This window comes from Sinohyriopsis cumingii, chromosome 7, assembly GCF_028554795.1.
Source record: "Sinohyriopsis cumingii isolate HCF-2022 chromosome 7, ASM2855479v2, whole genome shotgun sequence".
Classification (NCBI taxonomy): domain Eukaryota; kingdom Metazoa; phylum Mollusca; class Bivalvia; order Unionida; family Unionidae; genus Sinohyriopsis; species Sinohyriopsis cumingii.
The window spans coordinates 112,383,384-112,401,069 of record NC_142967.1 but is presented as its reverse complement, the minus strand read 5'-3'; the positions used below and the strand labels follow the sequence as shown (position 1 = coordinate 112,401,069).

The window sequence follows — 17,686 nt, the reverse complement described above, 5'->3', positions numbered from 1 at the left end:
AAATGGTATAATAAACACTCACGTCTATTTTAACTAACATTTATTCTAGACTTACAGTTCAACATGTATTTGCTAGCCTTTGTTTAGCATTTGTATTTGATAGTGCGGTTCGACAAGGTACACATGAAATGGACGTTTTCACGACTCATTAAATGTTGTGGTCTGTTAACTGTCCATTTTCAGCAAGCTAAAATTAGGGTATTTCTTTGATCGTTACAAGACAATGAGAATGAGAAATTAAGCAAGGGTGGACTTGATTTTCCATATATACTCTTATTTGAATCTTTGCATCCATTAAATATTCGTGCCAGCTTACATCAGTAAATACAATTTGACAAGCACATTGATGGCGATAGTGAGAAAGTTCAAATTATAGTTCAGCATTATAATGCAGGATGAGGACAGCACGAATGATGCATTCTATATTTGTCATATTTCCTTGACTGTATACACAGTATATGTTATGTTAGCGCTAATATATATGTACCTTTGATATTAAGAACTGCATCACTAGTTTGTATAATATTCCCATCGACTCCTCGTATTCCGTTGTCGACGGAACAGACGTATGTCCCCATATCCTGCAGTGACAGCCTATTCAGGGTCAATATATGTTTACTGGATTTGTTGGCGCCTTCATAATTACTCTGGAGATGGGATCTAATTGTCACTTCTCCAAGCATGTGCTTCCATGGATGGAAAGTATACTTCGTGGGAAATCCGCTTGCTTCACATGTGATGTTAGACGGCATGTTCAGTTTATCTGATCCAGTGACTGTTACATTTATCTCAGGAGCATCTGAAAACATATGCCTTCTAATCCATATGTTGAACATAATAGAGGAGTACTCAGCAAAATGTGTAGATAACGTCTAGGTTATATCAAAGTTAGTCTTTAACTGTTAAGATATCTATAAGTTTAGACTACGTACCAAGAAAGAACGATAGCCAATAAGTTTGCATAATGTTTAAAATATTAGTTTATTTTCCTAAAATACAACGTTTATATATATATATATATATATATATATATATATAGAGAGAGAGAGAGAGAGAGAGAGAGAGAGAGAGAGATAGAGAGAGAGAGAGAGAGAGAGACTTTTAAAGTGAACAGACCAAAAGAGAGAGACAGAGAGATAGAGAGAGAGAGAGATAGAGAGAAAGAGATGGGTACCACGAAAGACATTTGCTTGGATTATCCAATGGAAACAGAAAGTGTTCATTCGACAAAAATATTATTCTGGATCTATTGGGAATTATTTAAATAAGTTTTGGAGAACGCCATTTTTACAGCGTCACGATTATTGGTGGACCAGTGCAATTTCGATCCTGAAATTTATACGAAATTTTTCATAATTTTCGACTTTAATAAAACCATATTTGTATTGACCTAGAAATTGATGAGCCATAACAACGATGCACAAATAAAATTATCTTTTGCAGCCGACACATTTTCTGTAAAATAATTATCTAAATGTGCATAATAGCCTAGGACTACTATACTAATGAAATACCCGGGATATAATCTGAATTGACATAAATTTACATACAATAATAGATGTCTTTATGGCTTATCAATTTCTAGGTTAATACAAATATGTTCCAGTATCAGCAACAAGCTGAAATAAACTAGTTGACACATAATGTAGTTAAAAGGTTGAAAGGTTGAATTCCTGTAGAAAGAGCCATGCAAAGTTTCGCAAACGTAACCGTTTTTCTGTTTTATTTGTTTGTGCTAACTATGTTTTGTATTTTCCTTTGAAAAAGACTCTTTAAAGGGTCGAAAGCACTCAGGCTACTTAGATACTAGTTTCGCACTTTTTGTTGTCAGTTTATTGCACACACACACACACACACACACACACACACACACATATATATATATGTGTGTGTGTGTGTGTGTATGTGTGTGTGTTGGAAATATAGTGTGTAACCTTAGAGTCGTAGCACGATATATATATATATATATATATATATATATATATATATATATATATATATATATATCAAGAGATTTATGTTGAAGTTTAGAGCGAGACAGAACGTACTGAAGGTGACCACAATACCTCTTTAACCAGGACGGGTGATGAATTGCACAATTAAAAAAGCAGGCAAACGTTTTTATTGATGACATATGTGCAGTTAGAATTACTTGAAACTTATTTGCATTGGGAATGATCGAGGTACTAAACTTCATTCTTCATATGCATTCAAACAGATATTTGTGTTTCATCTACCTAGGAAATTGGTATGACATTGGAGCATTACAGTAGATTAAATTTTATTAGAATCTTTAGCCATTGCAAAATTTAAAACAAAGGATATACGTTAAATATTTTTTAAACATGGCCATCATTCCGTATATAGGATATCAGATGGAATACGGATGACCCACTACTATATTACCAATTACCAAACATATTATACAAACAAATGACCAGTCAGAAATTATACACAGTTTCTAGCGACAGAGAATTTATAAATGGCACGTAACAGCTGTATATGGATAAGCTATATAACTAAAATGTTATATAATTTTTAAAGTTATATTCTCAAGAACAAATTTGGTCCTGTCCTTTAAAAAACTGGGACATCTCATCGAAAACAAAATACTTACACTGTACATGAATATGGATTTTTTTCTGTTTCTGTAGTACTCCGTTCGTTTCCGATTTGGCTGTGACTGAACATGTGTATGTTCCTTTATCTGTTCTGCTGACGTTTTCAAATATGAGCGTTCTGCCAGATTGTATATTCCACGTTGGAGTGTCGGGCGTAGGATTTCCCGAGGCACTGCACAACACACTTATTGATTGTGTTTCGTTTACAGTCAGGGGACTGGTGGCGTTCAGCTCGATGACTGGCGAATCTGTAATCAAAATTAATATGAATATGAATTAAGCATTCTATTTGAATGCTGTACAATTGACTAATAAGTACATCAAGCGCGTCTAAGAGGTAGTCCTTATTATATGATATTATTAGTTGTTAAACATTGGTGATTTTATTTGGTTTTGTAGATTCAAGAACATGTGATGCATATTTGAATTACTGTGCATATCATATTTAAATGTGGGATGATAATTGAGTTTATACCATTATAGAAATGGTATTACGGTGATAAAGGTGAAATATATATTTCCATGAAAAATTATGGGATATAAAAGAAGGTAACTATTATGTAATTATTGCAGCAATGCATCCGATGTGGTGCATTGTTCTTGAAGGATCTTGTTGTTGTTGTTGTTGTGGGGTTTAACGCCATTTTTCAGCACACGATAGGCTATCCATGGCGGCCAGTATTAATGGTGGAGGAAGAACCCGGAAAACCCCGGAAAGAACCACCGACCCACGAGAAGCTACTGGCAAGCTTTCTCACATGCCCACATTGGCTGAATCTTAGACTCGAACCGCCGCAGACAGAGGTGAGTTGGCAGTGATCCGTAACGAAGAGCGCTTTAGACCACTCGGCCACTTGGGGCCCCTTTGAAGGATCTAAACACTTGAACACCGGACAGCTCGTAACTATATGATTTCTATACGGTGAACATTCAATATAGCAGAGTTTACTACGTACAAATAGCTCACCTAACAAGTGTATGTTTACCAATTTATTTTGTACCGTGAGTGTGTGGGGAGTGGGGGGGGGGGAGGGGCACAAATTAAACACAAAATTGTTTCCTTTCTAATTTGTACGGAATAATGGAGGACATATGATTGACAATATTGACAAGTAATGACAAGCTTTCAATTTACTCGCGCAAATACTAAGACACCTTGAAAAAAAAAAAAACAATAAAATTAACTGGTAAGAACTTCATATTGCAGCAACTAAATACTGACAAAATGCTCAACATTATTCTCTCCCCCCCCCCTTCTCTCTCTCTCTCTCTCTCTCTCTCTCTCTCTCTCTCTCTCTCTCTCATGTATAATCTAGTATGTATTGTATGCAGCTGTGTTACAACGTGAAGCCTAAACTTAAGTATATTTGTTATAATATCTCTTGTACAATACCCTTAGCAAAATGTATACGTATTATGTAGAATATTATCTGTTACGTATTTTTGTTTTATAAATTATTATTGATAATTTGACAGGAAGACTTAAACTGAGAACGTCGTTGTGCAGATGCATATATTTGTTAGCATAAAAAATGTATATAAATATTTTAATAGAACAAGCAAGATATGTCAGTTTGTGTTTTCTCTCATAAATATGTACGTTACGAAGTATGATTATTTTCTTTCAAAACATATCAAAATAGTTTGTTTAAATTTAGTTTTTTCGCCCCAAAAACTATCTTACACTGAATCTACTCTTTTGTTGAAGAAAATGAATGTACAAACTATTGTTATGTTTGGCCAAATTGTATTTCGAGATGGGCCGAATTGTCTTCGGGCCAAATTCACTATAATCCGGCATAAATGATACAACTTTCCCATCCCTCCCCTATTCGATCCCACAGATTAAATACACTTTCTTCTGGTAAACATGGTTTTTCGGAAAAAGAAAGAATGCCTTTTCCCCATCATTACTATTTTGGTTACATCCGTATGCAACACAGTGCACCATATTTGCAGTACAAAAGCACGACCGTACGCTATATCACATAGACATTTACGTGGGGAAATTAAGCACTTGAACGGCTAGGTTGAATAGAAGAGATAAATGTACGTCATATCCGGTTTTGGCAGGCGGAATTTACCGATTGTTTACGAAGATTGCCGAATAATTTTTTCATTTTATAAAGCGGAGTTTTAAGTCTAATTAAACATTTATATGGTGTGCTTACATAACAAATGCGTTTGGTTTATAACTATAATAAAATCACACGTTTGTACAATATAGGTGGCAGGTGACCTTTAATGAAAGAACAGGCATAAGCATCACAGAGTAAACAAGGTTGGGGCCAATTGATGGAAATAAGACGTACTTTTCCTGAGGATGGACAGCAATATATATATATATATATATATATATATATATATATATATATATATATATATATATATATATATATATATAACACATACATTAAATATAACATGGCATTTAAAGTGGTGGTATAAAGCAAATTGATATACCAATACTATTGGTATATCAAATTCTGAAATTGTGATCCGTCCATGGCAAATAATACAAATTTATAAACATTCTTTCAACTGCTGGCCTATAGATCTATAATGAATTTCTACTCATTCATTAATCATAAATGACATATGAAAATAATAACAAAAAAAACCCTGTTTTCTAAATGAAATGAAAAAGGTACACAGTTTCATCGGAGAAAATAAACAAATATTTGGAGTGAGAGAGAAAAAGATATTGAACTGGACGAAAACTTTAAAACTGAACTTGTACCAAGTAACTTACAATAATCTGATTCATCGTAACGGTCTGTTTACGCTTTCCTTGGGATCAGTCTAGAGTGTTCATAATATCAATGCTACATAGTTGGAATAGCCAGTCGACACTAAGCCGATATGCTAAATTTGTCGGTTACGAGGCAAATACACTGTAGCGTATTTAATGCCCCCCCCCCCCCTCTGTATTATTGTAGTCAGATACTGGCGAAAATCCATGAAAATACGAACATTGGGGATTTTTTCCTTATCTCATACGACGATGTCTCTGGACCTATGAATGTTGTTAAAGTTAAGTCAAACCGTCCAAAATGAGAGAGAGAGAGAGAGAGAGAGAGAGAGAGAGAGAGAGAGAGAGAGAACTTTTCCAGTAGTCTTAAGAAATGTTGATAAAAGCAGAACAAGTACTTAGATGAACTGTCAATATATTAAACTATTTTAATTACTTCTTGTTGGTTCGTCGTTTTGCTTAGTTTCTGTTCCACGCTAATTTCCATACGCCAGTATGTGAATGCCTGTCAGTTCAGATTCAGTGTTCAAGGTGCTAACAGTGTTTGTAGTGCACTACTTTCCTCCTATAAACTGTATTTCAAGTTTAAATCATGAGTGTGTCTTATATTGATTTAATAAATGTGAATAAAAATAGAAACTCGTAAAGGAAAACAATTAACTTGATTGTGAACAACAAGAAAAATCGTACAACTAGATTTTGTAGCGGACACACTCACAGGGATGTGAGGAGTTCAATCACTCGGCCAATACACAGTTGCTCGGAACATATCGTAACTCCATTCAACGTGCAAATATGTGTATTTGTATGTAATATAAATACAATATATGTACCTTATGTACGCTGTATCAATGATATACCACTCACTGTATAAATGTTCATGAAAAGGAAACATTGCAGGACTCCGTACCTTTTAATGATTTTTTTTTTATACATCTCATGGTATAGCATTGATACAGCGTACATACTATATATATATATATATATATATATATATATATATATATATATATATATATAAAGATTTACGCTCGCGGAAGGCCAATTATGGGAGGTGTGAATAAGTCTACGATGTCCCGCGAGATTGTTCGTGTAATGCGCTGTGAAGGGCCAATAAATTTGAATCACGTGTTCTGCCCAGCCAATCGCAATGCTTTCGTACCGGCTGTGCACGGAGGGATTGTCTCTGCTAGGGACTTTACCGGCAGTTGAGCCAGTTTCATTCTGGGATGTGGACGTGTTTTCTTTTTCCCACCTCCACCCCATCATTCTTACCTGAATATAACTGTTATTTGTTATCATATTGTTAATAATATGTTTGAATATTGTTGTTTATGTTATTTTATCTCAATTTGTTCGGTTTTTAGGCGGTTGCATCCGCAAAAAATCTCTTACAAAGTTATACGGCTTCTAAAGTCTCATTTTTTTATAATGTCGCTCGTCTCAGTATTTCATTGTTAGCATCGTTAATTGATATATTTTGTTAGTAATTATATTGATGCAATCACATACTTTAGATCGACTCTGCTCAGTATATAACAATCATGTTTACGGCGGTTGCAACCTCACAAAAATGTATGCATTTTACTCCATGTCTCATTAATCATTTTCTTAGCACGTTTACTCAATAGACTTTGTCCAAATAGTTAGGTTATGCTGTAAATGCATAGCAAATATTTGGTTCACTGATATCATTTATGTTCAATACAAAGTCACGAAAGTGGCCAGCATCATACACGTTTGTCTTTGTTTTAATTATGTACCAATATAATTTGACTTTTTAATATTTGCACGACTGACCTAGGGAATTCTGTATTTTCACTCTCTTATCTTCCTCTCGACTCTATCAGTGTCGGAAAGAGTAGGCTGGTGTATGCACGTCTAATTTTACAATCTCATCAAACAAATTAATAATACAGAACCCTGAGTTTTCATTCACTTTCTTACTGACAAAAACTTGTACCCTTCTTCTATATGTGTAAGATCACAGCACACACACACACACACACACACACACACACACACAAAATAATGGTGCATTCATATATTTAATAACAATACATAAGTAGTAAATGGGGTGAGATTAGCGTCAATGGGAATTAGCATCACAGAGACCCCTGGGTCAAATTAGCGTCAAGGGAAATTTAACATGGAGAAAAATCGTGGGTCAGATTAGCGTCAAGGGAAATTAACATGGAGAAAAATCGTGGGACGGTTTAGCGTCAAAGGAATTTAAACAGGGTGGGACTTTATAGCGTCAAGGGAAATTGAACATGGGATTTTTTTTTTTTTAAATTTTTTTAAAAAAGGGGTAGGCAATGGAAAGGCTATCTCTTTTCGAGAAATATGGCTGGCCCTGAAAAGGGCCTTTGGGTTTTTTTCTTCTTCTTCTGCTTCTAGTTTCTTCTTTTTCTCCACCAAGTTCTTATTTTATCTCCAACACTCTTTCTCTTCATTTCTTTCTTTTTTTTCTCCTGCTCTTCTTTCTTATTCTCTTCCTCCTCTTCTTTCTTCCTCTTTTCATTTTCTTCTTCTTTTTCAATTTTTTCATTCCATGCTCTCATCCTTATCCTTTCCTCTTCATCCTCCTTCTCCTCCTTTATTTCTTTCAACAGATCACTGATGATTACCTTCATTTTTCGTAAATTGTTTATCTCCATCTTCACTCGATGGGGACTACAAGAATAGTGATCCTCGTTTAGGTTAACCAACATTTGCTCTATCATTCCTAAATTGTCGAGGACGTTTTGCAATTTTTCCATTTTGTCCATTTGGTTAGAAGCCATCTTCTTTTTTTATTCTTTGCAGAATGGTTTGAACGACGAATACTGTGGGTTCTTATACGAAAAGCGCGGACGTGAAGGAAAACATCCCCCTACTTTTTCATTTCATATAATAAAACCCTAACTATACTCTCCATATACGCTAAGAAACAATTAACAAAATCCATAATCTACTATCCACACAATCGTACGTGAGCGCTTACAAAATCCAAACTATACTCTCCACATACGCTAAGAAACAATAAACAAAATCCATAATCTACTATCCACACAATCGTACGTGAGCGCTTACAAAACCCTAACTATACTCTTCACCTACGCTAAGAAACAATAAAGAAACCCATAATCTACTATTCACATACCTTAGCTCTTACAAGCACCAACACACAAACACATATCCTCACACTATCTTAAAAAAGAGTTAGTGTTTATATTCACACTACTCTACCTACACATTGGCAAATTGATGGTTATTTCTTTTCTAGAGTATTGGGTAGCCCTGAAAAGGGCTGTTTTTTTGTTTGGAACTTCATGGACACCTAGTTAATGGTGGCACCTTCCAGGCCTGGCGCCGCATACACATCTTATCCCCCAGTTACTTTTTACCTTTTGGGGGGAGAGAGCAGAGGCAATTTTCGCTCTCTGGGATTCTGAAATTTCTTCTTCTTCTCTCCTTTTCCTCCTCCTCCTCTTCTTTGTATCTTCTCTCCTCCTCTTTGTATCTTCTTTCCTCTTCTTCTTTATATCTTCTCTCCTCCTCTTCTTTGTTTCTTCTTTCCTCCTCCTCTCTTATCCTTCCCTCCTCCACAATGGCTTCCGCGGCCAGTTCATTTAATATGCGCCTGGCATATTCCAGATGCACATGAAGTTACAACAGTTTCTCCAGTCTCGTGTTCATTTTTGGTGTTGATCAATCAACAAGGGTAGTTGGACTGCCGAACGAGTTTCAATTTATAGTGAAAGCGCGTACGTGAAGGAAAACATCCCCCTAAAAACATAAAATTGATCTTACCTAGATCATGACCAAAAAAAATAACAACAACGCGCGGACCTAAAAGAAACACTCACTCACTTTTTTTATTCTACCCATCACTATTTTAAATTTTTTTATAAATCACTTCAATTGACTATCCACATACTCAAAGCAATCCAATCTAACCCCTAAATCTACACCTCGAACACCAAATAAAGACATCATTTTAATCTACTATCCACACCAACGTACTTGATCACTTACAAACACACAAACTCACAAACACATACCCTCACATTTTTAAAAAGAGTTAGTGTTTATTTTCACACTACTCTACCTACACACATTGGCAAATCGATCGTTATTTCTTTTCTAGAGTATTTGGGTAGCCCTGAAAAGGACTGTTTTTTTTGTTTGCTATGGCATTCTTTTTTAGTTTCTACGAATGCGATGTCCTCTGAGGATAGACTTTCTGGCGATAGGTCTGCTTCTTCGAAAAGAGAAGAAGAACTCTTTGGTGTCGATACGACAATCGACAAAGCCTCTATCAGCTTCAGGTTGCTGCTGCTGTTGTTGTTGTTGCTGCTGTTGCTGCTGTCTCTGAAGTCTGTACTTCTCTGTCCATTCTTCTTTTTCCCTGTTCATTTCTTCTCTGAAGAGCTCTTCTATCAGGTCTTCAGTGATTTTTAACATTCTCACATTCTCTATTTCTTCTGGCTTCGGTATCAGACTGTGTCTGACCCTATGCAAATTCACGTAGGCTTCGTTGAGCTTAGCTAGTTTGGAGCACATCTTCGTATGAGGATGAGTCGACAATGGATGGTTAGACTGGAAACAACCCCGGTTCTTAAAGTCAAAGCGCGGACGTGAAGGAAAACCTCCCCCACACGGTTTTTGAGTCGCAACGTTTAGTGAGTGTCATGAGAGGGATAGTAAGAAATGAAAGAGCATCAATCCAACATTCTTATAGCTAAACAAAAGACAAAGGCATTTTTTTTCAAAACACAACATTTTTTATTCAAAAATCACTTAACACTAAACAACAACTCTAACATTTTTAACAATAATCCAACAGTATAACATCAAACAATTTTTTCAAAACACAACATTTTTTATTCAAAAATCACTTAACACTAAACAACAACTCTAACATTTTTAACAATAACCCAACAGTATAACATCAAACAATTTTTTCAAAACACAACATTTTTTTATTCAAAATCACTTAACACTAAACAACAACAACTCTAACATTTTTTAACAATAATCCAACACTAAAAGTTTCTCCACTAGGTAAAGAGGGATAACAGTCTTCCATGGTTTCTAGTAATCTAGGATGACTTCTCTCAAACTGTTGATTTATATCGTATTATCGAATTATGCATACAGGATGACGTTCACCGTTTCATCAGGGTCTCGGTCTTTAAACTGAATTTCCACACGAATCTGGCCGGATTTTATAGGGTGGAAATGTCCCTCGTCGCTGCCTTGGTCTGGAGTGAAATCGAAAGCCCACAAAGCGTAGCCTCCTGCATAATCCTCGTACGTAATACCGTGACTGGTATTGGTTCCTAACTGTCCGGTGGCTTCGTACAAGGACAAGTACGATCTCAAGTAATTCTTCTTTTTAAAGTCAGGTTCGAAAGGTCGGGTACACAAGGTCTTGCCATCGCAACTGACTTCGATTTTGGACACGCCAAAGTGTTGAAAGTAGAAAGGATTTTTTTCGGCAGCTCCGTTGAAGGCTGTGTTCTCGACGATACCAACGATCAAACGTTTGGGTAACTGTCCTTGGAACAGATGATCTTCGATCATGGATCGCTGTCCCTTGGGAATGGTGAAGGTTTTCACTTCCACGCGTCGTATGGGATACTTGGCAGTCGTTCTGCTCAACGTCTGACTGATGTCGTTTCCCACTTTAGGTAACACTTCCACACGGCGTACGTAGAGTCTGGCTTCTAGGATTTTGGTTTTGTAACCGTCACTATCAGCCATCAAATGGAAAGCGGCACTGCTACGATTCAGTCTCAGGCGGACATCCACCCCGTTCAGCAAATACTTTTCTTGCAACCACATGTCCAAATGCAAACGATCCATCAGTTCTAAACTTGTGTCGGCTCCCGTGATTCTCTTTCTTCGTTCTAGAAATCCATCATTGTTGTCTTTCTTTTCATCAGTTTCCAATATTTCAAACTTGGTAGGTTCGTCAGCTTCCCATACCACACAGGCATTGAGATGAGTGTTCTTGGCATCTATTCCGTACGTCAAGAGATTTTCCAGGTAGGCACGATAAGGGTAAGTATCCATGCTGCTACTGACCAGTTTGCTATTCAAGTACAAGTCCACTCCACTGAACAAGGAATGCATGAAATTGTTGACGGGAGCTACTGCTTCATCGTCTATAGCACCTACAGTCTTATCTAGAATTTTGACTTTCAGGTACAAGTAACTGCTATTCAGATCGATGTAATCTTCGGGCTGTCCTTTGATTTCAAACTCGATCGGAGCGGAATCGGTCAGTGAGGAGACGGGGTGAAATTCCACCCACTGAGATTCTTGCATCGTCATCATCGTGGGGGGCATGGCAAACAGATCCAGTTCGGTCTTGGAACAAGCGCAAGATTCTCGGTGCATCATTCTTTTTTTGTCTCTTTTCTCAATAATCGAAAACGTCTAAGTCTCGAACGGTTCTTCTTTTCTTGGCCTTTCTCGCTTGAAGTCTGGTGAAAGGGTGTTTTCTTCGTCGTCTCTTTCTGCCTTGTCCTTGCTGAATGCCTGACTCGGTAGCGTGCAGGGCATTTATAGGTGTTTCTCGTTGGCCTAAAATGTCTTTGCCCGTTTGCAGCAAGACATTTTTGCCTGCCCTCATGGAGGCTTCTTTAGGGTTTTGTTTGTCGATGATGACATTTTGGAGAAATTCTTTGCCTTGCGTCAGTGCCGCATCTTTCAAGGCGTGCAATCCGCGTGTCACCATCGGTTTCAACACCGGGGCCACCGAACGAAAGGCAGATTTCAACAGATCTCCTAAGCCGTGTCCTCGCTGTCGAGCAACCCCTCGGTACACTGGATACATGACTTACTTACGAGTCGTGAGAGAACCGTTTTCGAAAATGGAGTTTCACCATGACTTTTCCTTTGGTGAATGGAATATTTTGTCCCAGATCTCCTTTTATAGCAATGTTGACCGTGTCCAAATAGGACTTACTGACAGGCAAATAGTGAGGATGTACAAATTCGCGGTGGACGTGGTAAGTGTTTCCACCTTCCTCGTCAGCGTTCGTGGCAGAATCTACTTTGAAAGGAATGACACGCAGTAACGGTACGGAGGTGTGTCCCACCACGTTGTACTCCACCACATCGGAATACACGAACATCAAATTCAGTCCTTGGTTCAGTTCTACCGGGGCACGAAAAAACTTGCTAAAAGACTCGTTGTCGTAAACAATGGGTAATTCGTTTTTCTTGAGCATGGCCTTTCTCATGTCCATGTCTCCGCCCAACATGTCAAACAATTCAGGACAAAATAAAATGGACACGATTTTACTTCGTTCAAATTTCATCAAGAAGCGACGAGCTGCTTTGTGGTACTCCATGGTGAAACTTTTGTTGACATGCTCCAAAGCTTTCAGAAACACGACATTAAACCTGGAGACTATGGTGCTGACCAAATGTTGACCACTAAAATAATAGCCTGGGGGAATGAACATTTGAAAGGTGGTGTACTTTTGTGTACGGGTTTTCTTGTCATATTTGACATTGCTATCCATCCACTGTTGCATTTGCTCGTCATGAACTTCCACATCAAAAAAATTTTGATTGGGAAAGACATTGAGGACTTGGGTTGGGTGAATCATTTCTACTAAAGCCACTTCCCAATGGGCTTCGTGATCTAACTGGATGGCTTGAGGTAATTTGGCCGTGTAACAGCACAACGTGTTGTTGGGAAACACCTCCATGGAACTGTCAATGGGTAAAGTTAAGTAAAATTGGTTTTGGTGACTCATAATTCCAGAGTTCTGTGGCTGTCTGAGGGGATATTACTGGACGTCAGAGGCGTGTCTCCGTCTAAAATGAGGTTCTGATTGTGGTTGAAGTGGTGACTGGCACTGGCACTGGACACAAGGTTCCCGGGGTTCCCGTTCGAGGAGAATTTCAGGGAGGGATTAGGAAGCAGGTAACCGATGCAACTGCTCAATAAAATGGTCCACAATTGTTTGTCTCCTTGTTGCAAACTCAAATTGGCAATGGTTGCCCGGATGACACAATACACCACGAAGATTTGGCAGAAAAAGACGATTTGCATTTTAGGCACACGTTCTCCACACCACACCCACAAGGGTTGATTTGTAAATCTTGCACAGAAGAACTAGGTGAAGGAGGAGTGGTGGACGTAGCTGCGTCTGCTGTGTGAAAGGGCATGATGGTCACTTCTTTTTATAGTCGATGACTTGCGAAGCGTCGATCCAAGAATCAAAACTGGGTGGATATCCTTTCCAACGTACTTTGACTTCTTTGACACGTCGTTTGCCCACTTTACGGGTTCTGCGTTCGAGAACGCTTTAGATGTCGTACACGTCGTCTTCTTTTTTGGTGACACGTTGTAACTCGGGCAAATAAAACGTTCCTTTGAGCACTTCTCCGTTCATTTCTTCCAATTTATAGACGGCAGGATGACGGCCATGCACTCGTCCAGTGTCGCGAAACAATTCGGTCGTCCAGTTAGGTAAGTAACCTTTGTCGAAAGTACGTTTGGTTTTGCCAATGCGCACCCAATCTCCTACGGCCAACATTCCACTTTTCTCGGGGACAGCCCTCGTCGGGGACGTACCAAACAGACGCTCAAACACCAACACTTCGTTGTCGGGAGTCACGTCTTGCGGGGCACGTCCGATGCTTCGATGGTAAGATTGGTTGTACGCTTGCACCAGGTGCGGTAAGATGTCGATGTACTTCAGAGTGTAGTGATGCGTAAAATATTTCCACATGCGTTCTTTCAAAGTGCGTTGAAAACGTTCCACGATGCTGGCTTTGGTTTCGGGATTCTCGGTGGTAAAAAAATGAATGTCACGTTTCTTTAATTCTTTTTGGAAAGCTTGGCTCAGAAATTCGGTGCCTTTGTCCGTTTGCCATCGAAGAGGGTGACGACCGCTTTGCTTCAACACCCGTTGCAGGGCTCGAACTAACTCGTTGCTCGATTTGGAAGTCAAGGACACGACCCAGGCAAATTTGGAAAAGACGTCGATGACACAAAACAAATATTTATAGCCACGATTGTAGCTGGCCAAATGAGAGACATCGGCTAAATCGGCTTGCCATTGATGATCGATGCCTTCCACTCGGGTGCGACTTCTGGCAAACATGCGTCGAATGGGTTTGTGTAAAGTGTAGGTAGCTTGTTCTTGTAACCATCGTTGCACTTGAGGTAAACGGAGACTTTTCAGTCGCGTTTTGGCAGCACGATACAATTTTTGAACTCCTGCGTAACCTGCAGGATGGGAGGGATCGTAGTAAATGCTGGCTAAGACTTTTTCCATTTTTTGTGTTGGTTGGTGTGTTAATAAGACACCCACTCTTGGAGGATGCTACTCTTTTTCTCTTGGGGTATTTTCTTGGATTGCAATGCTTTGCGTGTGCGGCCAGCAATAGGTGTCGAAAAGGAGAAGGATGTCTGAGCGCGGGATATCGGTTCTTGTTTCACTTCTGTCTTCACTTCTGTCTTCACTTTCTTTTTCTCTTGTGAGGAAGAAGGGGTGGCCATCATCTTTTTAATCCATCAAATTCTGGAGGTAGGTGGTGTTGTTAACTTGCGTACTTTTTCTGGTGGAGTTTGAAACCCTTCCTCTTCTTCTCCTTTTTCTGTCTTGGTCACGGGTACTGGTGGTACTGGTACTGGTACTGGTACTGGTGATGGTGCTGGACTTTTCATCAAGGTCTTAAAATCTTTCAGAGTGGGTAGAGCTGTTTCGTCTAAAGCTTTCTGGTGAAAGAGTTGCAGTCGTTGCAAGAGTTGACCGTACTTTTGCGATTTTTCTGTTTCGGACAAATCTTGGCGATCCATCAAGGACTGCAATTCGTGTTGTAACTGGGACATCTCGCTCAAATTGGGATTGGGAGGTAAATGCGGGGTGTGTTGTTCTTGCCACCGATGGTATTCCATCCATCGTTTGTAAGGCACTAAAGCTAGTTTTCGTCCTTCCATGGGGTTGTCAAGGGTCGATTCTGAGATCTTGGAACTTCCGAGGCCTTTTTATCTTGCTCCCACCAGTCCTCCCAACATGGTTCCCAAGACTCCTTTCAGTATGGGGCCTAACAAGAGAGGTAAAATACCTCCACGTTGCACTAACATCTTCTTTTTTTGACGAATGGGAATTTTCTTTTGAACCATTTGGCGAAGAACGTGACGATGTTTGCCTAAGCATTGTTTCTGGTGTTTGGACAAAGGGATCGTGCCTTTCAAAACGTTCAAACAACATTCGCACACGGTATCGATGACCTCTTTGGAGGCTGTTTGAATGAGTTTTTTCGTAGGGGTGGAGAAGCTTTGGACAGGACAGATAACATGTCCCCATGTTTGGCTAAACGTGGTGGCAGTCCTTTCCTTTTCTTTCCTTGGGGTTTTCTGGAGGGTGACATCTTTGAGTCTTCAGGAGCACCAAAAAACACTGATACCCGACTTGGTCACAGGCCTTTTTTATACTGGAACGCGTCGACACTGATTGTCTTTACGTCGTATTAGTTTGAGGACAGGAATGACACGTCGTGCAGGGGTACGCAACGGACTAAATTGAGCCAGTTCTTGCTTGGACAAATCCAGTAAACTTTGTAACATGCCCGATCTTTCTTGAACTTTGATTTTGGGAGAAGGTACTTTGTGAGCAGCAGCCACTGCCACTAAATTGGAAGGTCCTGCCACTGGGGAAGTTCTTTTGGGGGTCATCAACGGAGAAGTTCTTGGTGTGATCAACGTCTCCAAGTACTCTTCAGTTCTGGGTGTCATTAACGGAGAAGTGGACAAACGTGAAGCTGCCGGAGACGCAGTCACCGCTGTGGCAGGTCGTGGTTTGCGAGTGTAAGGTTGTGTCCTGGCCGAAGTGCCTCTCTTGCGACTAGTTTTCTGTGGACTTTTCTTTTTCTGGGGGCTTCTTTTCTTTTTCCGGGGTGGTGGTGGTGTCTGGTCAGAGGAGGGTCCTGCCACTGGAGAAGTTCTCCTTGGGGACCTGGTCTTTTTCTTCTTGGGGCTTCGTTGGACTTTTGTCTTGGGTATAACTTTGGGGGCATTAGGATCCCATCTTAAGAGTGAGCGAATGATGACCCCTCCTAGAGTACCGCTCCCTCCAGGTTTCAAAATGATTTGTTTTTTGGTTTGAGTGTCGATGCGGGGATCGGCCAGTTGGACCAAAGCGACTTTGTTTCGATCGAAAAAGCGTTTGGTTTGATGAGGAATCTGAATGATTCCTTGGAGTAATTGACGTGCCGTCACCGTGAACCATCGTAAGACTTCTTTGAGACTAGCTTCTAAGACACGAGCTCGTGTTTGTGGATCTTTTTCTCGACTGACGCCATACAAGGCACGAATCAATTTGACGGGAAGATGCGACTGAAGGGACGTCATGTTCGCACTGAGAGTGAGACAGACGAAAAAGGGTCTGAGGTTTTTATAGATTTTTTTATTGGGAGTGAAATGAAGTCGAGGACGGAGACGTGTACAGGACAGGCCCTCCGTCTTGGCACCAGTGGTGAAACAAGTGGGTACGAAATCGCAAATCCTCGGGGGTCGTAGGTTTCAAATCGACGAGTAAATAGGCGTGTGGAGTTTGAGTGGCATAGTCGTACGCCTGAGTCAGCCAAGGCGTTCCTAACTGTTTGGCTAAGACTTGCACTTGCGATTTATCTCGAGGGCTTTTAAACAAGACCACGTAATGCGCATTGAGACTGATGGTGGGATGGGCTTTACTTTGTTGAAACAAATTTTGGGTGATGTAAACGACACTGGCATTACGGTGATGCCCTTTGCGCGTGAACCACAGTTTAATTTCTTCTTCGTCTTCTCCTAACATGTCGTCGAAAATGACCAAATGGGTTAGACGGGAGTCAGAGACGATGCCATCGTCTTCCTTAGGAATGCCTTCCACAAACACGATAGAATCGCCTTGACTTTCTCGCAAGAGGCTGTACGCCGATTGCCACTCTTTGTAACACCACACGATTCGTTGAGGGGGTCGATCGATCAAATGATGTGTATGTTCGATCAAACGTTTGACGAATTCGGTTTTGCCTGAACCGCTAGGTCCAGCAATGAGCATGTTAAAGGGATGGCGAAGATACAAAGCCTCCCATCTGGCACGATCAAAGTGTTCGTCGATGACTTTGACAGTAGAAGAAGAGGGAGCAGAGACAGCAGAGGTAGCCATGGTGTGAGAAATGTCACTTGTGACACGAAAAACAAACAAGACAAGAGTTTATATACTTTTTCAGAACACGTTTATTGAATGTTTCAAACATGAATACGAAAGACAAAAATACATAAAAGCCAAAGGCTTAAGTACAAGAATAAAAG

At 39.7% G+C, this 17,686-nt stretch overlaps 1 protein-coding gene across 1 annotated transcript in view; it reads right to left on the bottom strand.

Annotated features, from left to right (window-relative positions):
* Positions 1-17,686, bottom strand: part of LOC149795942 (uncharacterized) — a 154,494-nt gene that overhangs the window by 29,630 nt on the left and 107,178 nt on the right. The window contains exons 7-8 of the mRNA XM_089965862.1: positions 2,618-2,869; positions 488-799 (exon numbers count right to left, since the gene is read on the bottom strand). Of these exons, the coding sequence (XP_089821988.1) occupies positions 488-799; positions 2,618-2,869 (564 nt within the window). The remainder of the gene's footprint in view (positions 1-487; positions 800-2,617; positions 2,870-17,686) is intronic.